The 23,950-nt window shown below is 38.5% G+C and overlaps 1 protein-coding gene across 3 annotated transcripts in view; it reads left to right on the forward strand.

The window, feature by feature from the left end:
- sorcs2 (sortilin-related VPS10 domain containing receptor 2) overlaps positions 1 to 23,950 on the forward strand; it is a 353,182-nt gene that overhangs the window by 254,033 nt on the left and 75,199 nt on the right. For all 3 annotated transcript variants that reach the window (XM_063470278.1, XM_063470277.1, XM_063470279.1), the window contains exons 4-5: positions 12,029 to 12,193; positions 14,728 to 14,801. In XM_063470278.1, coding sequence (XP_063326348.1) covers positions 12,029 to 12,193; positions 14,728 to 14,801 — 239 coding nt within the window. The remainder of the gene's footprint in view (positions 1 to 12,028; positions 12,194 to 14,727; positions 14,802 to 23,950) is intronic.

Consider the following 23,950-nt stretch of genomic DNA (forward strand, 5'->3'; position numbering starts at 1 on the left):
CATATAAGGCTCTACATGGACAGTTCCCTGCTTATATAGCAGAGCTTCTGAGACCATATTAATGCAGCCTGTGTTTCCGATTTTCTAACCAGGGTCTCCTAACTGACTGTCGCTCTGATTTTAAAACCAGAGGTGATTGTGCTTGTGTGGCTGTAGCACCCAAACTGTGGAACAGCCTTCCTCAATCAATCAGGTGATTCTGTTATTTTAAACAGTTTTAAACATCTGCTGAAAACTTATTTTAATAGGTTAGCTTTCCCTTAATCTTTCGCCTTTATTTTCTTTATTTTATTTTGCTTGTATGGCCAAAAATACCTATGACCATTCACTTGATTCATCTTATCCATCCTTATATTATCCATCTCACGCCCACCCTCATGGCCAATTTAGAATTGCCAAATAACCTTTAGAAGTGAGAGGAAACCAGGGCAGCTGCAGAAAACCACACTACTGCACCTGTCCATAATTATCACTGAAAATGTTTTTCAGTTACTTCTGTTTGAAAAAGAAACATAACTCTAAGTTCTTTAGGTGAGATTCAGATGTTGCAGCCCTTATCTGTATCAGTTTACACAAGCAACCAGCATTCAGTTCACTTATTTTGTGTGACCATCTATGAGAACACACTCAGTCATAATTAAAGTACTTAATTGGACTTTAATAATACAATACTACAATTGTATTGTTGTACAATAATACAATAATACTTCAACCTAACAAAACATAGACTTGTTTAGCATTTTATCATATTAAATGTAAACTTAGTTCAATTAACTTTGGCCATTTTTAATCAGTTTTAATGATCAGTTATATTTTTTAACATATTTGAGGTTGGATGTTTCCATATACTGACAATCACATATATCACCTGCCTATAAATATTTTCTCATTTTGAGGTCATTGTCTTCTATTTATTCCTGTGGCAATATAATATTATTTCCCTGTGCCAGACTAGAGTTGTCATGGTGATAAATACGTGTAGTGCTATGAAAAAGTATTTTGCCCCTCTCCTGATTTTTTAGTATTTTCTTGAGTATTTGTCACACGTCTTTCAGATTATCGAACAAATGTATTAGACAAAGATGAGTCAATACAAAATGCAGTTTTTAAATGATGATTTCATTTATTATTCATTTGTTATTAATAAAAAAAAAGATATCCAGACCTACCTGGCCCTATGTGAAAAAGTAATGTGGAACAAGTGGAACAAGTAGTTATTACATTTTGGGCTAAATCACATAGGGCCAATTCTTGTAAAATAGCTTCTAATATTACAGTTTGTTTGATGATATGAAATATTTAAAGTGTAACAAAAATGCAAAAAATAAAGAAATCAGGAAAATACTTTTGACAGGACTCTATGCGTGTGTAGGTGGTTGGCATCTGAATGGCAGTCATCAGTAACAGAAGTCTTTCAGGTGTGGAATACAGTGAAGACCTCTCTCTCTCACAGCTTTCGGCAGGAAGGATTTTTTTTTCACTTTATGTAATTAAGTCTAGAATAATTGCTCAGAGGTTCCTCTCCTCCCTCTCGCTCTCTTTTCTTCTTTTTACTTGACAGAGGAATGTAATTAAAAAAGGAGAGAGAGCTTTCCCGAGGTTTGATCATTGTCTCCAACTTCTAATGGAGAGCTTAGACCTGCTGTCTATCATCAACAGTGAGTCAGGGAGAAGAAGGCGATACTGGGAGAACACTAAAGGTACACGCATCCAAAAGTGAGGAGGAAAATGACATAGAAAGACAGGAAACAGGAAACAGCTGAGGTAAAAAGAGCATCATGCAGTCAGAGAAAATGTAAAAAGAAGAGAAATGTAATGGCGCTGAGACAATGGTGTTTTCAAATCAGTTAAAATTCCTAACAATGAATGCCTTTTTAAGTTAGGCTTCTTTTTCACTCTGATGTAGTCTGAAGTGAGTTTCTGAAGGAAAATGATAAATGTCAGGGATTTTCCTCAATCTGCCAATGCAGAACTTGTTCTTTGATAACTGATCGATAAAGAATGAGTAAACCATTATAAAGCAATTAGTCATGTTTGAAATCCTTTATGAAGGGTGACTTTTGCAAATTGAAGGAGTAAATGTATCCATGCAGGTTATATAATATATATCCTCAACAACTCCCCTCAGTATCGCTGTCATCGGACAGAAGTGAGCTTCACTGACTCATCAACTCATATCAGACTGCTTTCATTAAGTTGTACAGCTCACTCCAGAGTAAATACACATGGACACCAGCTGAGGTAAACAACAGGCTGACGTCCTACACTCATTACAGATGAAGGTCGCCAGAGTTGTTTGCAGTATAGCAGCCAGTGCTGCTAGGATTATGTCTTCAATTGGGAGAACTAAGAAAACGAAATTCATATGACTGGAATCTGCAATATCCTGACATCTGTTGATGAGATTTTACAGTCTTTCATATACATTCATAGTTCAAAGAACCTGTAAACCTGTATGAGACCGTTTTGTCCAGCTAACTCAAAGTAAAACTCGGAGTAAATGGACTGATTCTTATATAACACTTTTCTACTCTCCCGGAGTACTCAAAGTGCTGTACACAACATGCCTCATTCACCCATTCACACAATGTACAGAAGGAACTGTACTTAAGTGCAATCTAAGCATTCACACACATTCACACTCCAATGGATGCACCGGAGAGCAACTTGGGGTTAGTATCTTGCCCAAGGATACTTGGCATGCAGACTGGGGAAGCCAAGGATCGAACCACCAACCTTCCAGTCAGTAGCTAATCTGCTCTACCACCTGAGCCACAGCCACCCGTAAGTAAAATCATAAAATCATAAATCAACTGCCCATAAGGAGTAAAATCAGTATTGACCTGCATCATGAATCTGACAGACTGGGAATCCACAGTGTTGGACAGCAGCTTCAGACGGTAGTCCTTGTTCTTTTCTGGAGATCCACTGTGAGTTGGTGGGTCAGCACTCTAACTGGAACCTGCAGCAACAGGTTCAAGTGTCTGTATGCTGAACTCACAAGGACTAGCATCACAAACTGTAGCATGAGACAGTAGACTTTAAGTACATTTACATGATGAGAAAATCAATGAATAGAAATCTGATGACTCTTACTAATTATCACCAATGTTCAGGTCATCACTGGAAAGAAATTACTGTAGTACACTTTACTTGTTCCACACACCAATGCACATCCCTGCATTGGACCGAGGACAGACATACAAAACCAACAACACAACACAGCTGAAAGAGCCCAAGGAGACTTCAGAGTAGAGCTGGGCGATATAAGATTTTTTCATATCACGATATGTTTTTTTCATTTCAGGCGATAACGATATATGTCACGATATAAGCCAAATTATAACGGCGCTGGCACGGCTGGCAGCCTTAACCCAATTTCCCTCGGGATGAATAAAGTATAATCAATCAAATAACTATATTTGTAAGATTTAAATGTGCCGTTGCTCACAAGTAAAATGTGAAATAATCTGCAGCTTGTTTTGATTTAAATATTTATTTCCCATAAGTTCAACAGGGTAGATGTACTTAAGGAACATGAGACTTCAGTTTCAGATAAATAAAGGCAAATATTGCAAACTACACAAAAGGCAGCCGCTAAAGCATTTAAGTTTCAAAATAGAACAAACAAAACAGACTACTAAATTGTCAATTCCACTTAGAAACAAAATTTTAATTCTAAAAATAAATCTTAGTTCGTTTTACAGAAGAACAGACAAAATTGACTAACTTTTGTCAATATCAAATAAACTGAGAACTAAAAGGAAATTCTCAATCTCTCCTTGTTGTATAGCTTAGCTTTTCAAACAGTTTTAACAGTTACTTTAGTCTGACAAAAGCCGAATGACGAATTAGCGCTTTCAGTCAGAGATTGAGCATGCACTGGTTTATTGTATTTCCAAACTTGCTTTCGGCACAATTTACAGTGCGCGTTACTCTGTTTTTTGTCAGACTTGAAATAACCGAAATACCTTCACACTACGGAACTTCTATGGCCCTTCCGTTCGACAATCTCTCCGGAATTGGAACCATCATCGTTTTTTTTTCTTCGGTAACCTTCGCTCACGCTCTCGGTTGATTTTTCTCTAGTCGGCAAACTCATTTCCTTCATTACCTGGGCAGCCCGGCTGCAAAAACAAATACACATGTGCGCCTTGGCACTTGTGCTGTACGTAAGAAGTCACGTGACGCTGCGGCTGTGATTGGTTCGGCTCTGCGCTACTTAATTTGGATTGGCTGTTCTTTTTTTTTTTTTTTAAGAGGACAAGAGGGATGAGGCCTATCGCAATAGTTTAATTTTTCTATCGAGAAAAAGTTATTTCGCAATACATATCGTTATCGTTTTATCGCCCAGCTCTACTTCAGAGTGATCGCCACAGTTATTCTGCTCTTGAATCATGTACAGAGAGAAATGGAGGCTACAATGTTCCCAGCATGACTACTCATTACTATCTTTGTTAGCTGCTGAAGAGTAGGCCAAGCTGCTTGGCTAGTGTTAGCATACACTTAACTTTAACATCATTCTGGGTTCTTGGATAGCTTTGCATTAGCTTGAGACTGTACAGATGTTTTTGCACAATAAAAATAAAAAGTAATGTTCATCTCCACTCCACTTAAAAGATGTAGACTGTTGCACCACTGTCCTCCCTCCAGCACATGAGCTGAAAAGGCCAGAAGATAGGGCTAGTGTGCAGCAAAAACACGTTACATTACAGCGTTACTAAAAAATGTATTGTGATTAAAGTAATGCATTACTTACTAATGCATTACTTTAATCACATTATTTGTCATTGTATTAAAAAAAAAACCTTGGGTGTGTTTCCTGTCACATTTACAGCCCCTGCCAGCCTCTCAATATTATTTTTTCAGTGCATTAGGTTGTAAAGTTTGGTATAAAGAATATGCATTTGAACTTCATGCTCTTCAACTACTGGTCCTCTCAGACTGGTGATTTTCCACACCCTCAGTGTGTGTGTGTTTTCATCTGAACTCAAGCCAAGATGTGGGACTTTGCTGAAACTGGTCACCTCCATTGTAACACAAATGCAGCTGCCTGGGAAGAAGCTAATGGACTGTCGCACTGTCGCAAAGCTGGCCAAAAAACACACTGCCAGACCTCTCACACCTCTATCTCTGACACCTCTGACAATGTGTTGTTCATGTTTGGCTTTCTGATTCCCCATTCTAACCACTTCTCACCTCACCTTTAGAGAAGTGCAGTGACAAAAATGCTGGAAAGAGTCAGGACTGGCTTCTGAGCAAGAGGCTCTTGCTAAGTCTTTAAATTTGAAACAGATTGTATTGGGGATGAATATTGAAGCGATACAATATCCATTCAACATTATGGATTAACCTGCTTGATGACTGATTGAAAATATTGACAAAGTTGAAACCACACTTGAAACTAGTGGAATTACCACAGTGGAAGATGTTATAAAAGTGAATATAAGACCAAATAGTATCATAAAAATCTTTTTTGCTCCTCTAACTCAATAAGAAATGTCATAGTTTTTATTGGGTTTAGACAGAAGTGGAGTTTGAAGCTAGAATCTTGACCTCGGGCAAAACAGTCTCAGCTCAAGGTCATTTCATAGCTTGTTGCTGAGTTACTGAGATTTGAGTCAAAAACAGTTTTTTAAGGTAACATTGCTTTTTCAGTCTTCTAGAAAGTTAAAAATGTTCCAAATGATCAAACAGGCATAGAATACTCTCAAACTTTCAAACTACTCTAGGCTTTAAAATGAGCCTCTTATGTTCTTTGTCCTAATCCTCCACAAAAAGAACATTATTATAGGTATTCAGGCACTATATGCCCTGCTAATTCATTCAAATGAAATGGCTGTTTGGTCCTGTTACGGGTTCGAAATTGAGGACGAGAGTAAAACAATGATGGTCCAGAAGAGGTCGGTCAAACAATTGATTTTAATGAATGCACGCAGCGTGGAGAGGTGCAAACTGCAAAACATCAGTTGTACATCTCTACCCAAAAAAAACACTCTAGATTACTTTTATCCCATCAGGGTATTGTAACGCCCCCTCTTGCGTTTACAGTCACATAATTTGCATGTACAGAACATTCATGTATTTTAAGAGATAACTGCAGACACAGAAGTTCCCCATCCATCCAAATATGGTGAAGATCTCAGGCCTTTGAGGTCCCCATGGACTGGACATCCTTTCGTCACCTGTAACTAAGCAAACTCAAATACCACAAGAAGCTGAATACATTCAGGCCTTTGCTCAGCTACTATTTTACTGTAACAATATACTCAGGCTCTGAGTTATGATATATATATATATATTAACTCAATCATTTTAAAGTAGTTATAACTGCACCTGTAATAAACATGTTAATATTTGATTATGATAACCCCTGTAATACTAATTATAACATAATGCCAACAGCTTCAATAAATGCTTTGATGAAATGATAATTAATGTAATGTTAAGGATGATGGTTATATACAGTTCAGCAGTGACCTAATTTCTTTAAATATTACAGTCCTTATGCAAACCACTGCAGCAAGATGACCTTGATTTCACACTCTGTCCAAAAAGCATGACTATATTTTGATATGACAAGAACTACCTGAAGAGGATTTGTTTCATTGGTGATATGAAACAATCCTGAAATAAACTGCAAACAAATCTTAAACTAAGATGGTACAACAGAGATGTGCAGTACTTTAGGTAGGGCACGAGGGAGACTCATGTCATAAATAAAAGGTGGTTGTCTGATCAAAACTTCCATCCATCCTTGTTTAGTTTAATAACCACCACAAGACTAAAGGAAAGGACTAACTGAGCATCTTCTGAAACTTGTTATGCTGTCTGGTGATATCCTCTGGCCTCCCATGCTGCGTTCCCCTCCCAGGTCTTCCTAACAGACCATGGCTCAGTAAGCTGTGGTCACATGGGGCCCTCTCTCCCAGTGGAAGCTAGAACTCAAGCAATTTATATATGTAATTGAGTGGAAAGGAACTGTACCAGGAACTGCTTGCTGTAAGCACTAGTATGCATGTGTATGGGTATGTTTATGTGTGTTGACCCAGATGTTAATGACAAAGAAACATTCTGATTTATACGACTAGGTCCTAACTTATTAGGTTTATCTTCTTTTATATCTGTCTGTCACTCATTGCTGAAATCTGGGAAGGTTCACTTACAGTTTTCCAAAACATGGCTACATGGCAGGCCATTGAATCTTTCCTACGAGTTCATAACAAAGTTACGAGAAACAAAAATGTATTGTGAATTATAGATAGCAGGCTGAATATAAGGATTACAAGGCTACTGAAAGCTATTTTTGAGATAATTACCTTGAACATGGCGTGGAGTCTCTGTGCTGAATCTGCAACAACAGATTCCTTCATTGATTTATTACTTTCACAACTGTGTACCTAACCTGTGGAAGAAACAAGAAAAAAACAATAAATTTAGAATAATATTTGCAAAATAACAATTTAAAAGGTATCCTTCATCGACTTCTCTCATTTTTCTGTGCACATGTACAGTAAGTACACAATTCATTTGCATAGGTGTGCATTTGTGCCAGTGTGCTTGTATCATGCAAAAGCTTTCTCCATTCTCAAGACTTGAGGTTTTCATCAGCCATATCAGCCTGCAGCCATAAAACCCTTCAGCTGTTCAAAGATGTGTCATGCAAAACAAATGCACATTCTCATTCTTCTCTGGGCATAGACCTTCATGTTGTTCATGTTCCAACTGCACACCAGCACTCTTTTATAAGCTGTTTTAAGCTGCCAAGAAGATTGTGCTGTTTTATAATTGACAGCGGGAACTGATCATTGTTGACACACATCAGAGGGTATCAGCTCTATAATCTGAGCAACTGTGATCGAAAGATTATCAAACATCGCACAGATTACGCAAGCTCTTCCCAAAGCCACACTGGTGTTTAAGCCGTTTTGCAGATTAAAAAGAGCTGAGTTTTTTCCTATAAGTCCCCTTAATGTGTCACACCCCAGCAGTCTCCAGAGCAGACACAGGAAGTTTAGAGTCTGCTTTTATCTGCCATGCACAATAGGAGCACTGTGCTTTGCTAAGCTTGAGCTATTACTCGGAGGAAATCGTTATGAAGGAAGAATGTATCAAAGTCCTTTGATTGTGGAGGATCATAACTTGTGCGAAAGGAATTGTCTGTCTGCCCTCCCCCAATCCCCTGTTTTGAAGCCTCACTGAAAAGTTCACCTTCTTATCTGTCAGTTGGTTAGTCAAGCTCAGTTTCAACTCTGTAAAGATTTGAAGGCATTCCTCCGAGCCTACAGTTTGACAAGACTGCCACTTGTTGGCAAGTCAGGTTACTGCGCCAGGAGGATGAGTGCATCAGTGGCACACTCATCTTTTACAAACTCCTACATTATTTTCTGTGGTTTCTGTGGTGAATAATAAAAGATAAAACAATTTTAAGATTTGTTTTAGCAATTTTGTCCCATTTTGAGTTTCCCAGGTTGAAACCCCATAAGGGAACAATGCATGAATATGGAGTTACAAGACGTTTAAGTACCACATAAAATGCACAACTCACAATAGTGCATAGAATAGAAAAGGTTTTGGCTAAGGTTTTGAATTTAATTTTAAACTCCTTTCAACTAAGGTCTCAAAAAGACCCGTACAATCAAATGGAACTGCATAAAGATTTCTCAAGTGATTTAGTAATACACTTTAAGCTTAGAAATATCTCAACTTGGAGTCCTCAGTGTGTCTCCTACTAGGTTTCAAAAACGTTCTCATTCTGTTTTTAGTCCCATGATGCAATTGAGCTGCATTTCCCCTCCTCAGCCTGGCTACTAACAGCCCACACCTCCTGTGCAAACAGATACTTTCAGTTAAACAGTGTGTTTTCATTTAAATCTCTGATGACAAAAAAAAAGATAATCTGATGACATCAAGGTTAGTCAAAAGCTTCCACAGGCTTAGTAGTGGACATTGTGACAAAAACAAACAAGCAAGCAAACAAATTTGAAGACTGAATGAAAAGCATTTCATAAAAAACTAATAATTAAAAATACTATCTAAAAGTATAATTGTGTTTAGCTTCGTTGCATGATGATCTGTGTTTCACTGTTGCTAAAACTACAGAAATCTAGTTAAAAATGCAAACACATCAAGAGCATGACCTTTGTGGTAGTACAGATTTTTATTGTTTATTTATTTGTAACTTTTTTTTGTTTTTTGCTAAGCTTATAGTACTCAGTACCTCTGAGTAGCGAGTTTCAGGTTGTTTTGGGTGAGATTATGCAACTTCACCAACTGACATAATCATATTCATAAGATCCGGTACACCTTTATGCTTCTTTTTCAAGCATTTGTCATCTCACTGTACATTTGTCTCCATTTGTTGATTTGATGTGTATATGTGAGGTGGGACTGTGTACGTGTGTGTACTGAGGATGTTCAGTGCCTGTCTGAGCTCAACTAGGTTAAACCGAGTGACATCCTTTAAATGATAACATACTGGCACAGGAGGGCTGACCGATTGATGGACCTGCCCCACAGGGACATGAGGCAAAACCACAGTGAGAAGTGCCAAAACAGCTGTCATCAGGCTTTATACCATAGAAGCCAAAAGACTTTGTAAACACATGTAAATATGAGATTGGGAGCAGCGACGGTCATTTTGGTAGAAATTAAGGATAGTAATTGTTTGCTGAGTTCCTACATCCACAGGGTGAACTTGAGCTTTTCAATGGAGCTTTTTAGCTGTAAACAACAAATACACTGAGCAAATCCCAGGTCAGATATTTTCTAAATTAACTGTATTATAAGAAATAAAGTCTTCTTTCCTGCTGTTCTAACATCATCATTCTACTCCTCTTCCTTGTTGACCATGCTCTGCCTGCAAAACAAACACCAGGCTTTTAATTGACTGTGGTGCTAACAGAAGTTACACCCAACTCATACTCACACACAGTTCTCAAGTATCAACCCAGAAAGATGTGTTATTCTACACACACTCCTTAATTGAAGTCATGATGAGAATCCTAATAGGGATTGTGTGTATGTGTGTGTATGTGTACCTGTTTAGACACCTTTGTGGGGACCAACAGCCCTTAAGGGGACCAAAATCCCAGTCCCCTCAAGTTGAAGGCATTTTTGAAACTCAAAATGTGGTTTTAGCGTCAGGGTTACAATTAGGTTATGGTTATAGGTTTAGTCTTCAAAAGCTGATTCTGTTCATCTGGACGTAGCGTTTTTGTGGGAGTAACGTTGAGCATGCGTCAAGACGTTATAGGTTTTAGGGTAAGGGCTTTTGTGATATTGAAGCTGTTCTGATGACTATAAAAAGAAATGACAGATGAAGATTTGCCAGAAATATGTTCAGAAAATAGGCATACATAATACAAATCACTGAACATATTAAATATGGACAAAGAATAAAATAGCACAGTGTTAGTTTAGCTATAAAAGTAGTAATGATTTTTTTCTTTTTCTAGAAATGGACAGTATAAAAGATGGACATAGCCACTGGTTTTACACTCAGAATTTTGAAGCTTTGTGTTTCTTTAGATATAAACAAAACAGAGGATGGATTAAAGGATAATAAAAGAAAAGATCGACAGCAAGGACAAAGAGGAAATACTACTGGAGTAGATTTCTGTGAACATGAGCAATGCTCTTCTAGAAGCAAATACGTAACATGAAATTTCCAGGTTAAGCCCTACCTGCTTTGATAGGGAGACAGAAATCTTCCAAGTACTCTCTCAAGATTTTGTGTAATCACTGCCCTAAAGAGCTTTAAACTTGTACAGTATACTTTTTTATTTTATTTGATGTTTTGGTTTTTTTTTGGCTTCCTGCTGAAAAAAACCCGTTCTTCCTGCTGTTTTTTGTTTTCTGGCGATCTAAAGGAACCATTAGATTTCTGAGTTTAGGTCTAGTTGTCAAAGCATCGTGTGGATGCTCTCCAGCAGGTGTGACTGATTTTTGACCAAAGAGATCGATAGACTGGTTATTCAAAAATTACTAAAAGTCTCTTCTGTAACACAAGGCCCTGAAAGAAATCCAGATCAGGCAGATAACCCATAAGTTTCTTGGCCTACTGGGACACTGAAGTGAACATTATTAAAACTGCTTTCCCTGCTTTGATGAGCCAAACATGCTGTGTAAGAGGCATATTGCTTCCAGGTTTGTGTAATAAATTTACCCAAGGATAAGCATACAAATATGAAGCTTTTCCTTTCTAATACTAAAGTACTGAACTCCCTCTAGAAGGAGCTACTGTGACCTTTGAAAACACTATTAAATATACAATTGAATACAAATTGCTTTCGGCAAGGTTGGATATTAAGGTTCTTTTGGAAGTGAAGGAGGAATATAGGCATTAAAAAGGGATTTTTTTTTCTTTCTTTGTACGTGGACAAAAGCATGCAGTCTTAAAATAAGAATTGCATCCATTAATCTTTGCTGAAACAGTTGTTAAGTAACGATACAGCTATCAGCAAGTGACTTTATTGCATTTCTCTGACTGAGGACACTTTTTATAAGGAGTTGCTGTAAACAACTAAAAACCCTCATGGGATATCTTCCCACCTCTCACGCACTGTTAATGAACGTGACTGGTTCATTAGTTCCTATCGATTTCCCCTATTGGGACACTTATTGCAAGTGTCTGGGACATAATTGTGATTGGTGGGTTGGCAGTTCCTGGTGTCCCCTGTATTTAATGTTTTCACTTTATGAGCTATAAAAGTCTGAATAGATAATCAATAGAGTGTTGCCATGGTTTAAGCCGCCTGTAAGGTTGATGGAAAGTTTTTCTGTCCCAAAGGATGGCCTTGAATGAATGTGCATGCATGGCAGTGAATGCATTTATATTCATCAGGTTTTCAGTGCATGCAGGTGAATTAACATGGACAAGTACTGATATGAGGAGGATATTTTCAATAGACTGCTGACTTAGCACCAAATATGTTGCAGGATGCTTTGGACCGTATCACCTGTGACCTTCTTTTTTCTTCTTTTTCTTTCTTTTCTTCTTCACTGTTCTCTCTATCATCTCGTACAGGTAATTCTGGTGGGTTCCTCTATAAATGAACGAGATCAAATGCTGTTTATCAGCACAGATGAAGGTTCCTCCTTCCAGCGGCAGTCCATCGACTTCACACCCGACACGCTCATCTTCCACCCCAAGGAAGAAGACAAGCTGCTGGCCTATTGCAAGGAGGGCAGGGTGGGTTGTACACACAAACATAAAAGAAATTGTTGATTCTGTAGCTGAAATAAATGCACAAGGAGTTGTCGTTGGTGTTACGTTAGCAAATCTTTTGTGGTGCAGCAGCGCATTATATCTCAAGATTTACGACTAAACTCAGAAAAAAATGTCATATGTTGTTTTTTCATACCACAGTAATGCTGTTCTGTAATTCTTGAATGAAAGTGAAATGAATTAAACAATAACCATATCCAAACACAATGACGATATAGTGTAGTCACACTTGGCTTCTAGTTGGAAACCCTTTGGCAAGTTCTAAGAAAAAATAAAAACGTATATCATAAAACAATGGTTTTAATTATAAATAACCCACAAATCTATTTGTATATAGAAATCTGAATGTAAAACTTTTGCTTTAAATTTTATTTTTAAGGTAAAAGTTTAAATAGGTATATTTATTACGTTGCTGTCAGATCTTGCACTGACTTTTCTCAGCAAACATCTAACGGCTGCAGTTATCCCTGTTTCTTGTGCACCTCTCCCTACCCCACTCATCCTTTCAAAGCGTTCCAATTTTCCATACGTTCTATGCAGCACTCAGCGAATGACTAGACATTCAGCCTATAAGGTCATTACCTTATAGGGCTTATGTAAAACCTTTTCATTATATTTTTTTAGTTTCACTACTGTTAAAAGCATTTAACAGTAAACAGAAACAATTAAACTATGATGGAGGATCCTGAGGTGCTGGTTAATGACCGTCAATGCACACTTGTAGAGCAGATAATAATTCAGCTACATGGCTTTTTATGCCACACACTGTTGTTTTTCATCCTGCTTAAGTTAATTGCTTTCATAGTTGTAACATGTCACTCCAGTCTGAGCCAACACGAAAGCCAGGGCATCGTATTGCTGTCCAATGAATTACTTATGTCTTTTTGCCGAGAGATGAGATGATTCAGTGGATAAGACATTCAAGCCTGCAGCACTGTGGAAAACCTGCAAGATGAAAATAGTGTTGGTCAAAAATGCTGCTTTCTCATGTAGGATAGAAACACTCAATCAACAGATTTGTTAATAAGCAATGAGAGATGTTCATCTCACTGCATTTGACTGTTTTATAGCAGTAGCTTCAGTTAGGGGATCAAAGCAGAGCCAAGGAATTTAAAGATGTATCACTTGGGGACACATGTGGAATGGCCAATTCTTGAGCAAAGCTAATGTTAACAGCACCACTGGTGTGAAACAGCAGCAACAAATGATCTTCACCACGTTCCAATCATTTATGGCGATAACACAAAGGTAGTGCAAAGATAGTATATTTGAGCGATAGCGATATTTTTGTCGTAGAGAACAAAGTATTTTATTTTATGTTGTTATGTTAGCTGACTATAGTCGCCTATGTGGAAACAGCTATGTCTTGATACATGCTCAATCATACAGGTAAGGTATTCATCCAGGTAATCATCCAGGTACTTTTGGAGACAGTACAGCTATATTTCGCGTTGTTGTCTACCACCACACCTAGGTTAATTCACCAATCATACACTAAAAATATTGAATTAAAGGGCAGTTTGTTTTCATATGTTATCGGTATGGTTTAGTTTAGTTTAGTTTATCTGCCACAGTCTTTGTACTTATCTGTATATTATGAATTCATTTTTTGGGGGGATAATACCTCTTTAAAAACTAATAAATTAACACTTTATCAATCTGTGGAGAGCAACACGATGTCATTTCATTTTGTTTTGTTGCACAAACCACCAAACAACTACTCGTATTCATCAAAGTCCTTTTTTTTTTTGCACCAACTGAATTTATGCTTTAGTAAACCCAATGTAAAAAATGGTGTTTGGGCTTAAGTAAAAAGACCATGAAAACCAAAATGGAAATGAAGCTCAAGATATTTAAGTAGGTGAGACATAAGTTTGAATAGTTAATAAGCTTGAATCGGCTCAACTCCTCCTCCACTTCAATAATTTACACATAATTAAGCAAGAAATTCAATTAGGTTTTAATCTGTTCCATATGGGCAGGCTGCAGATGGAAACGAGGAATCCATTCAAACAGAACAAAAAAAATCATTTAGCTGGAGAATGATGTGAGGATGCAGAGCAGCATTTTCAAATTACGGTTTGTGAGGGCAGACACACATTTACATCAAGGTCAACCTTCGTTTCTCTTTTTCACAGCGACAAAAGAATGTGCTTTAGGATTAGCTTGTCGTCACTGATTACATTTATTTTCGGATGACCATGAGTGAGATAGGCAGGAGTTGAGCAGAATGAGAAGGTGCAAGGGTTGTTAGTGTGTGTGTGTCAGCTAATACACACTTGACCCACACACGTTGCCAAACCTGTTATGATTAATATGTGAGCTCAGATTTAATGTGCTGAAGTATGAAATGTAGTATCTTGATTGGATGAATGATTTTCTATGGTGACCTCCACTGTAAAATAAACAGCTGGCAAAAATCTGGAGATAAGTTATGCTACATGAAAATTGTGCTTTTTTCTGTCTAATTGTGTGGGGTTTTTTGTTTTTTTGTCCAGCTCTTTGCTTCAGCAGATCTGGGCCGCAAGTGGACATTACTGCAGGAGAGGGTGACAAAGGACAGAGTTTTCTGGTCAGTCTAACTTAATTTTATAAATTTTGATGGATAAGATGCCAAGAATGCAGCTGTGTTTGTGTCACAGCTGGGGCCAGCATTACTAAGCAAGTTCATGATACCCAGGATATCTTTTTCTTATTTCGAGTCACTTATCCAAGCATCAGCAACATCAGTAACTGAAGGTGGATCAGTCAACCCAGATTCTCCCATTCTTTTTATGAGTATGGTCACATGAAACTGCAATTTGATTAATCATAAACACGGACTAGTCTACTTGCAGCAAAGTAGTATAATTTACAAATAAAGAGATTATATTAGAAATATTGAAAGATGTTAAACAGATAATACATCTGCAGCTTCGTACATAAGAATGTGTGATTTAAACTTGTTTACACACGGAAGGAAAATGAAGGGAATGCCGTTGTTCCCGAAGAATCTCCATTTCTTATTGATGCTTGTCGGATAAAGACAAATACTATCTCTAGAACTACAGTCCTTTCGACTACCTACATACTGAAGTTCTAGGGATTTTGTTGGAAAGAACTGATTGGTCATTATGTTGTGGTTTTGTACATGTTTGTGTCTTTTCTAAAGGATAACATGCACCAGAGCACATTAGGCCTGCAGCATATCTTACCATGGCGGTGTACCCATTAAGAAGAGAACCTTTGTGTTTACCCTGAAAACCAAAGGATAAACCTGACAGTACCACACTTACCTGACTCAAACCCTAGGTTTGCTCTACAGGCCTCTGATAACTTCTTCACTGATATATAGTTTTAGAAACTGTGAGAATTAAGGTTGCAACCAAACAGAACATTTTCTGTTTCTTGTGCAAAGATGATTAATACTGGTTCTTAAACATATGTCAGTGTTTTGCAAGGATCCCAATAAGTTAAGAAAGCGAGGAATGAAAATACAAGTACAAGGACTTTATTTTGAATTTACTTTGAGATGGGTGTTGAAGGCTATAATAAACACAGACGAAAAGAAAATTTGAACTGCTTAAGGTTATTTCAGTTCACTTCAGTTCAATTTAGTACCAAATCACAATAACAGTCACGTTGTAAGGTAAGAAACCCTATAGTATTCTGGAGAAAACCTCAACAATCAAGCAACCCCTAGACAAGTTTGCAGTTGTAGAAAGGAAAACCTCTGGCAGAGCCAGGGCTCAGGGAGGGCCGGCTATCTATCAAAAAAAAAAGTTAAAAAGTAGTTATATGGCTCCACTGGTATATAAACATGTGGGGAGAGTGAAAGCTGAGTGGTGAAGAAGTGCTAAGTTCATCACATCAAGTCTCTTAGGACCTTGATCCTATAGCTACATAACGTCATATCATATGTCTAGCCTTAACTGTTAGCTTTATCAAAAAGGAAAGTTTTTCTTAAAAGTAGAGAGGCTGTATGTCTCCTGAAAACAAACTGGAAGCTGGTTCCACAGGCCTGCTGAAAGTTGAAGGCTCTATTTGAAGGATTTAACTGGGTGCTGCTAATATTGGACAAGTATGAACTCGCTTTATCATCCCTGTCAGTACTCTGGCTGCAGCATTTTGGATTAACTGGGGGCTTAGTGAACTTTAAGAATGACCTGATAATGATAAATACCAAGAGTCCAGCATAAAAATGAATGCAGATATAAGACAGAGATATTGTGCAGAAGAAAGAAACAAGTTCTACATAATTGTTTAATATGCACATTGAAGGACTTATCCTGGTATGGTAATGCCAACCAGAATCAGAATGCAATTAAACATATAATAACCTCAGTTTTGTCTGAATATTGGAAGGAAATTATGAAATTATCTTTAAAATATGCATGTAGCCAAAGTATATGACTTGTGTCATCTGGCTTCGCAAATAAATCATACTGGGTATTATCTACGTAGCAATAAAAATGTATGCAGTGTTTTCTGATAATATTCTCTAAGGGACGCATGTATAATATAAAAAAGTATGAACCCTGTGGAACTCCATGACAAACTTTGTGGAGAAGACTACCAGCTTACATGAACAAAATCTATCAGGTACATACAATTTAAACCATTGGAATGTATTTTCTTTAATACAATTTTAGTAGAGATTTACAGTCTAATCTAAATTTATGTTGAAAAATATTGTGATCAACAGTATCAAATGCTACAGAGTGACCTAACAGGACAAGCACAAAGACATGTCCTTTGTTCGAGCCCATGAGAAAGTCATTAATTTCAGGTTTTAAATTATACACAATCCAGTAGGAACCTATGGCACCAGAATAAGTCAAGTTACATAGTCCTTCTCTTTGAAAGTAGTAATACTCATTAAGCGCAGAACTGGGGGTTACATTAGTATAAAGATGAGAAGATGGGGCTTCGTGAAAAATTACACTTACTAACATTTTTAAAACTCACTAATTAACTCTAATGGGCTACAGCTGCTGCACAGAAGTCAAATACTAGACCCCAGATGGAACTATCTAAAAAAAATGCATAGATTAGAAAAAAATGTTAAGTATATGAATTATTACAATTGTTCCCTTAATTTTATATTTTGCCCAAAGAAGAAATGACATCCACATCAGTTTATGTATATTTTTAATATGCCAACATAAGATGGTGACTGTGATGAACCTTATCCTGTTTACCTTAAATATGTAAGTATGTTGACAGATACATACTTACTCTGTATTCTGTAGAAAAATATTGTGATCAACAGTATCACATGTTAACAGCGATCTAACAGGACGATGTCAGGCCTACTCTGCATTTAGCACAGCAATGAGCAATCCATTTCAGTCTACATCTTGATGGACCAAGATGATGTGCTAGAATTTTTTGTTCATTATATTATGCTAGCATCAAAACTTCCTGTTGACATAAGCACGACAATGCTAACTGAAGAATTCAAACACGAATTCACTTGTCCAGAGTTACTTCTTCCAGTAATCTACAGTCCAGTGTTTGGGCCTGCAAACATCCACAAATGTCTCAAATTTGTCACATTGCACAGATAATGGCTTCTTAGAAGTTAAGTTTCCCTTCAGCCTTGTTCATTCAGTCATCTGCTTATGGTCAGTCAGGAGACTTTCTTAGAATATTTTCCACTTACCTCTTTTGCTGCCTGAAGCAGCAGTGGTCCTCCTTCTGTCTATACTACTTAAAGTCTTAAGGTGCCTGAGATCTGCTTCAGTCAGCTTTCATTTCTTCCTCTTCCTTGGTAAGGGCCAGTCTCCAAAGCACACTTGACCACACTGTGAGAACACTTGAAGTCTTGCTCTATTTGTCTCAAAGACCATCACAGCATCACAAAGTGCTTCAATGTAGACTATTCCCTTTTCACAGAGCTCTCTGCATGTTCCCATTTTAAAATGAGGAGGAATTTCAAACTGAATTCACATTTTATACCCACATTTGAGCTGGCAGACTGGACATATCAGAAATTAATCAAGCATTCAAGCACAAAATTTTCTGTTCAGAAAATGCAAGTAAATAACAGTAATTTGCCAACTTAATCAAAGAAAATTAATATGCTTTCAAATTTTGTTCTGTTTTATATTGTAAAACATTAAATTTGATGAAAATGAAACAAAATATGAATGAAAAACAAAATTATATTTTAACAATAATATAATTTCAGTTAAAGAGCTTGAACAACCAACAACATTGGTGGATTAACATTACACAAACATAAAAAAAATAATAACTTTGGTCATTGCTAGGTGGTGGAGAGAGAGTAATAAATTATATATACACACATACATATACATATACACATATATATACATACATATACATATACACATATACATACACACACATACACACATATACACACACACACACACACACACATACACACACACACACACACACATATATACACACACACACACACACATATATACACACACACACACACACACACACATATATACACACACACACACACACACACACATATATACACATACACACACACACACACACATATATACACATATATATATATATATATATATATATATATATATATATATACACACACATATACATACATACATACACACACACATATACATATATATACATATACACATACACATTTCCAACTAGTATGCACAGTATTGTCAGTCTCAAATAGAACAATATAAATAGTTTTAAATGGCTTTCACTGGTATTATTTGACCAGCTTCAATATTTATTATGAAATCAGTGAAATAACATAAAAAGCACAAAATGCTATCTATCAGTAATGCAAATTCAGTGACTTTATTTACAGTGCAGGAGAGAGTTGTGCTATTTAGAAAGTCTTTCAGCAGTTCTTAGTTCAAAAGTCTTGTATTTACAAAATCCAGCATTGGGAGGTTCAGTGAATCCAGAGCATCTGATCTCCAGTGTTTCCAGGACAGAATCTCTTCTCTCAGCCATGCAAAACACTCTCCACAGGTAACCACAGCTTTGTGCTAACAATAATGAAAGAGACTTACAGATGGGCAAGGCAATCACTACGACAATTGGACAACACTCAGACAGAGACTAAAGGTCAGGTCCCAGCTTAAATAGCAGTCAGCTGATTGCCAGATGATTCACAGGTGCTTGATTGCTTGAGGTGCATCAGGGCGAGGGCGGAGATCTCAGGAAGATCCTGCCCCCCTAAGGTAACGTGGAGTAAGCAGACACATATACACAGAGCAACAAGCAAACACACCAAGAGGTAGAGAGAGAGAGGTTGCTGTGATGGTAGATTTTTCGGTTTTCCTGCAAAGCACCATCCTCTTTTATACATAAATCTCCAGATGGCAGGAAGGAGGTGTCCTGTTTCATTTACTAAGAGCAGCAGATTTTTCTTTTAAGAGTTAATAAATATGTGAAAATGACTCCCACCAGGGATAAAACAAACTTTTTAGCAAATGCAACAACTTAGACGAGAGGGGTAATTTACATCCCAAGTACAACTATGAATTGCATTTTGTATGAAAACTGTGGATTCCTATCTTAACAATCATTAATCTATTAAAGTTAACCAAGGTAAACAACCTTCAGTAGATTGGTAGAGCTGATGTGAGGCAATATACTTAAAAAAAAGAAACTTTGCTGTGACATATTGCTAATAAACAGCAAGCAACAGGACTGTTAAAGCAAACCTGAAAAACCTGCTTGGATAGGAATCTTTTTGAGGTCAGGTTTTTCCTATCCTTTCAATGCTCACATTGCTCGTAATGCACAGGGGTCAAAGTTGTGGGAAACTACTACAGAGTGTTTTATAATAAGGCTGTCATCTCATCCCAGAGAGAAACAGAAAGCAGAAGAAAGTAAATGGCTCTCATTGTCACATGTAATATTTCACAGCTTTCACGATCATATATCTTCCAGTATGTCTCCTCCTAACTCTAGTCTTCATATTTTATCTCCTTTTTCATTCTTCTGTTCATCTGTTTTCTTTTACCATTTTCTCCCATCTGAATTAAGCTTCATGTTACTCATTCATGTAAAATAGGCATTATTGTAAAATTATAAGTTCAAATGTGCAGCATTCAAATACTATTGAGTCCCTCTTTCCCATCTTTTAAAGGTCAGAAAGGCATTCCTGAAGGAGTTCCTGTTAGTGTGTTTCCTCTCTTTGCAAATATTAAATGAGCTGGTTCACACACCCAAGCAACTATGATTTATACCACCAGTGCTAACTCACAAATCATCCTCTCTGCAATGTAAAAATTGAGAGATTGTGGAAGGGGTGCCATATAGGAAGAGAAACACCCTAAGTGCTTCCTACTTTAGACTTAAGTTACATACTCAAGTAAGAGTTGGCTGTGGGTTTTAGACCCCTGCAATGAGAGCTATATTATGTATTTCTTACTTTAACTCGTGGATTAAACTAAAACTTACACACATTTTTTTTTTGTTTTTCTGTGAATAACATTTGGTTTTGACTTAATAGTGGCACAAGATTAAAAGTTATGGACTCACAAAGTTTTAAAAATTCACATTTTGGAAACCATGAAAAATGGCTCCAAAAACTTAACCTTTAAATATTGGCTACCCATCTAATATTTACTTAGAAACACCTGGAAAACAGAGTGACCATTTAACCATACAATATAAGAGCAGATTAAACTGGCAAAAAATTGCTGACCGCTTGACTTAATACCCCTTGCCAAGTGCCATCATATAGCCAGTGGCCTATTGCTTCAGTTGGTCTTTACAAAGCTTTTACTTTGATCTTTACAAAGCTTGGTCCTAATTGTCTATATGGTATGGACTTATTACTGACTTTACTGACTACTTTTTTTTTTCCAATAAATGGTTCCTGTGCAATTTTGTCTGTCTGTGTGTCTGTCTGTGAATTGTCTATGTTTAACTAAATACCAAGATTTTATTTGGTGGTTTTATTTTTTTAGTTTATTTGATTTGCTTTGTTTTGTTTTTGTTTTCTAAATAACTATTGATTATAGGAAACTGAACTCCATACCACTAATATCATACCACTAATATCAGTGCGCATGCGCCAACCAGCGTGCAGCCTGTTACAGTCGCTCTTGCTTTTTCTCTTAGTTTAGCTCTGTTTTCTTACATATTCTTTTTTTTCTGACTTGTATTTTCATCCGTTTATTATCCTTCACCCAATCATGTGGATTGAGAGAGTTTTTGTTCTTCTGGTGGCCGTGGGACTATTACTTTTATCAAGGAACGGGACCGCAGCACACCTCCTACATGCACGGACTGTTTACTCCAGAGATCAGCTGATCGCCCTGATGGCCGGCTCGCTGGCCAGACCCGCAGAAGTACCAGCTGAAATTTGGAGAAAAACACATCGGGGATGCAGAGGTCAAGGACGGAAGAGAAGAAAGAAGGAAACGGTGAGACAGCGGAGGCTCGAAGCGAGGAGGAGGTATAAACCGTGTCTGCCGTCTATCATAATGGGAAATGTGCGATCGCTATCGAATAAAATTGACGAGCTCTCAGCACTGGTCAGAGGGAATACCGAGAGTGTAGCCTGATGTGTTTCACTGAATCATGGATGCACCAGGACATTCCCGACGAGAATGCTTCCATGGAAGGCTTCCACACTGTTCGGGCGGACAGGGACAGCATCGCTAGCGGTAAGCGGAAAGGAGGTGGACTTGCTGTTTTAGTAAACAACCGGTGGTGTAACCCTGCCAACATAACAATCAAAGAAAGGATTTGTTGCCCGGACATTGAACTGTGTGCTGTTGGACTCAGGCCGTATTATTTACCCAGGGAATTATCTCATGTCATCTTGGTAGCTGTTTATGTTCCTCCCTCTGCTAATCCCACAGCTACATGTGACACTATCCACTCTGCCATAGCCCGGTTACAGACTCAGCACCCGAGTGCCTTTATTGTGATCTCGGGTGACTTCAACCATGTATCACTGGACAATACACTTCCAACATTCAGACAATATGTGGACTGTCCCACCAGGGGAGAAAAAATTCTAGATCTACTGTATGCTAATGTCAAGGATGCATACAGCTCCTCCTCCCTCCCCCCACTTGGTAGGTCAGATCATAACCTGATTCACCTCACCCCCCGCTATGTGCCAATTGTGAGGAGGGAACCTGCGACCATGAGGAGCGTTAGGAGGTGGTCAGAGGAGGCCTTAGCGGAACTACAGGGCTGTTTTGAGGTGACCAACTGGGAAACACTCTGTGAGCCTCACGCAGAGGACATCAATGGGCTTACTGAGTGTATCACAGACTACATAACTTTCTGCACCAACTCCATTGTTCCAGCTCAGACTGTTCATTGTTACCCAAATAACAAGCCGTGGATGACTAAGGACATCAAAGCCCTCCTCAACGACAAGAAGAGGGCTTTCAGAGGGGGCAATAAAGAGGAGGTGAGAAGGGTCCAGGTGTTACTAAAGGACAAGATCAGAGAGGCTAAGGACAATTACAGGAGGAAGCTGGAGTGGAAGCTCCAGCAGAACAGCATGAGAGAGATGTGGAGGGGCATGAAGACCATCACTGGATTCAGGCCAACCAACAGCAGGGGAGCTGAGGGAGGTGAGAACAGAGCTAACGAGTTGAATCTGTTTTTCAATAGATTCGACAACACAGTGTCTGCTCACACCCCCACAACCTCACCTGTAGTCAGCCTGGAATCCAGAGCCACACCACTGTGCCAGCCTCTCTCTTCACATAGCACTGTTGCCTCCTGTGAGATTCCTGACACCCCTCCCCCACCCATCACCTTCACTCAATACCAGGTTGAGATGCAAATGAGGAGACTTCACTCAGGCAAGTCTGCTGGACCAGACGGAGTGAGTCCCCGCGTCCTCAAGGCCTGTGCCCCCCAGCTGTGTGGAGTCTTTCATAAACTGTTTATGCTGAGTTTGAGTCTGCAGAGGGTCCCAGTGATGTGGAAGACATCATGCCTCGTCCCTATTCCAAAGACGCCACGTCCCAGTGGCCCCCAGGATTACAGGCCCATGGCACTGACCTCCCACATCATGAAGACCCTGGAAAGACTCATCCTGGACCAGCTGTGACCCATTGTCAGACCACATCTGGATCCCCTTCAATTTGCCTATCAGCCTCGTCTCGGAACAGAGGACGTCATCATCTACCTGCTCAATTGTGTCTACACCCATCTGGACCAGCCGGCGAGCACTGTGAGGGTCATGTTTTTTGACTTTTCTAGGGGTCAGTGTTGACATTGTGGAGGACTATAAATACCTTGGAGTACACATTGACAATAAACTGGACTGGGCTAAAAACACCACAGCACTTTACAGAGTCGTCTCTATTTTTTGAGGCGACTGAGGTCCTTCAACATCTGCCAGAAAATGCTCAGGATTTTCTACGAGTCTGTTGTGGCCAGTGCAATCCTCTATGCTGTTGCATGCTGGGGGAGCAGGCTGAGGGTTGCAGATGCCAACAGACTCGATAAACTGATCCGTAAGGCCAGTAATGTTGTGGGGATGGAGCTGGACTCCCTCAAGGTGGTGTCGGCGAGGCCGATGTTGTCCAAGATAAAGACAATGTTGGATAACACCTCCCACCCACTTCATGACATGCTGGTCAGTCACAGGAGCACGTTCAGTGAGAGACTGAGAGTACCGAAAAGCACCACTGAACGACACAGGAAATCATTCCTGCCTGTGGCCATCTCCCTGTACAACTCATCCACTTAACACACTGTTTACTGCAACAGCTACACATG

This window comes from Pelmatolapia mariae, linkage group LG3_W, assembly GCF_036321145.2.
Source record: "Pelmatolapia mariae isolate MD_Pm_ZW linkage group LG3_W, Pm_UMD_F_2, whole genome shotgun sequence".
Lineage (NCBI taxonomy): Eukaryota > Metazoa > Chordata > Actinopteri > Cichliformes > Cichlidae > Pelmatolapia > Pelmatolapia mariae.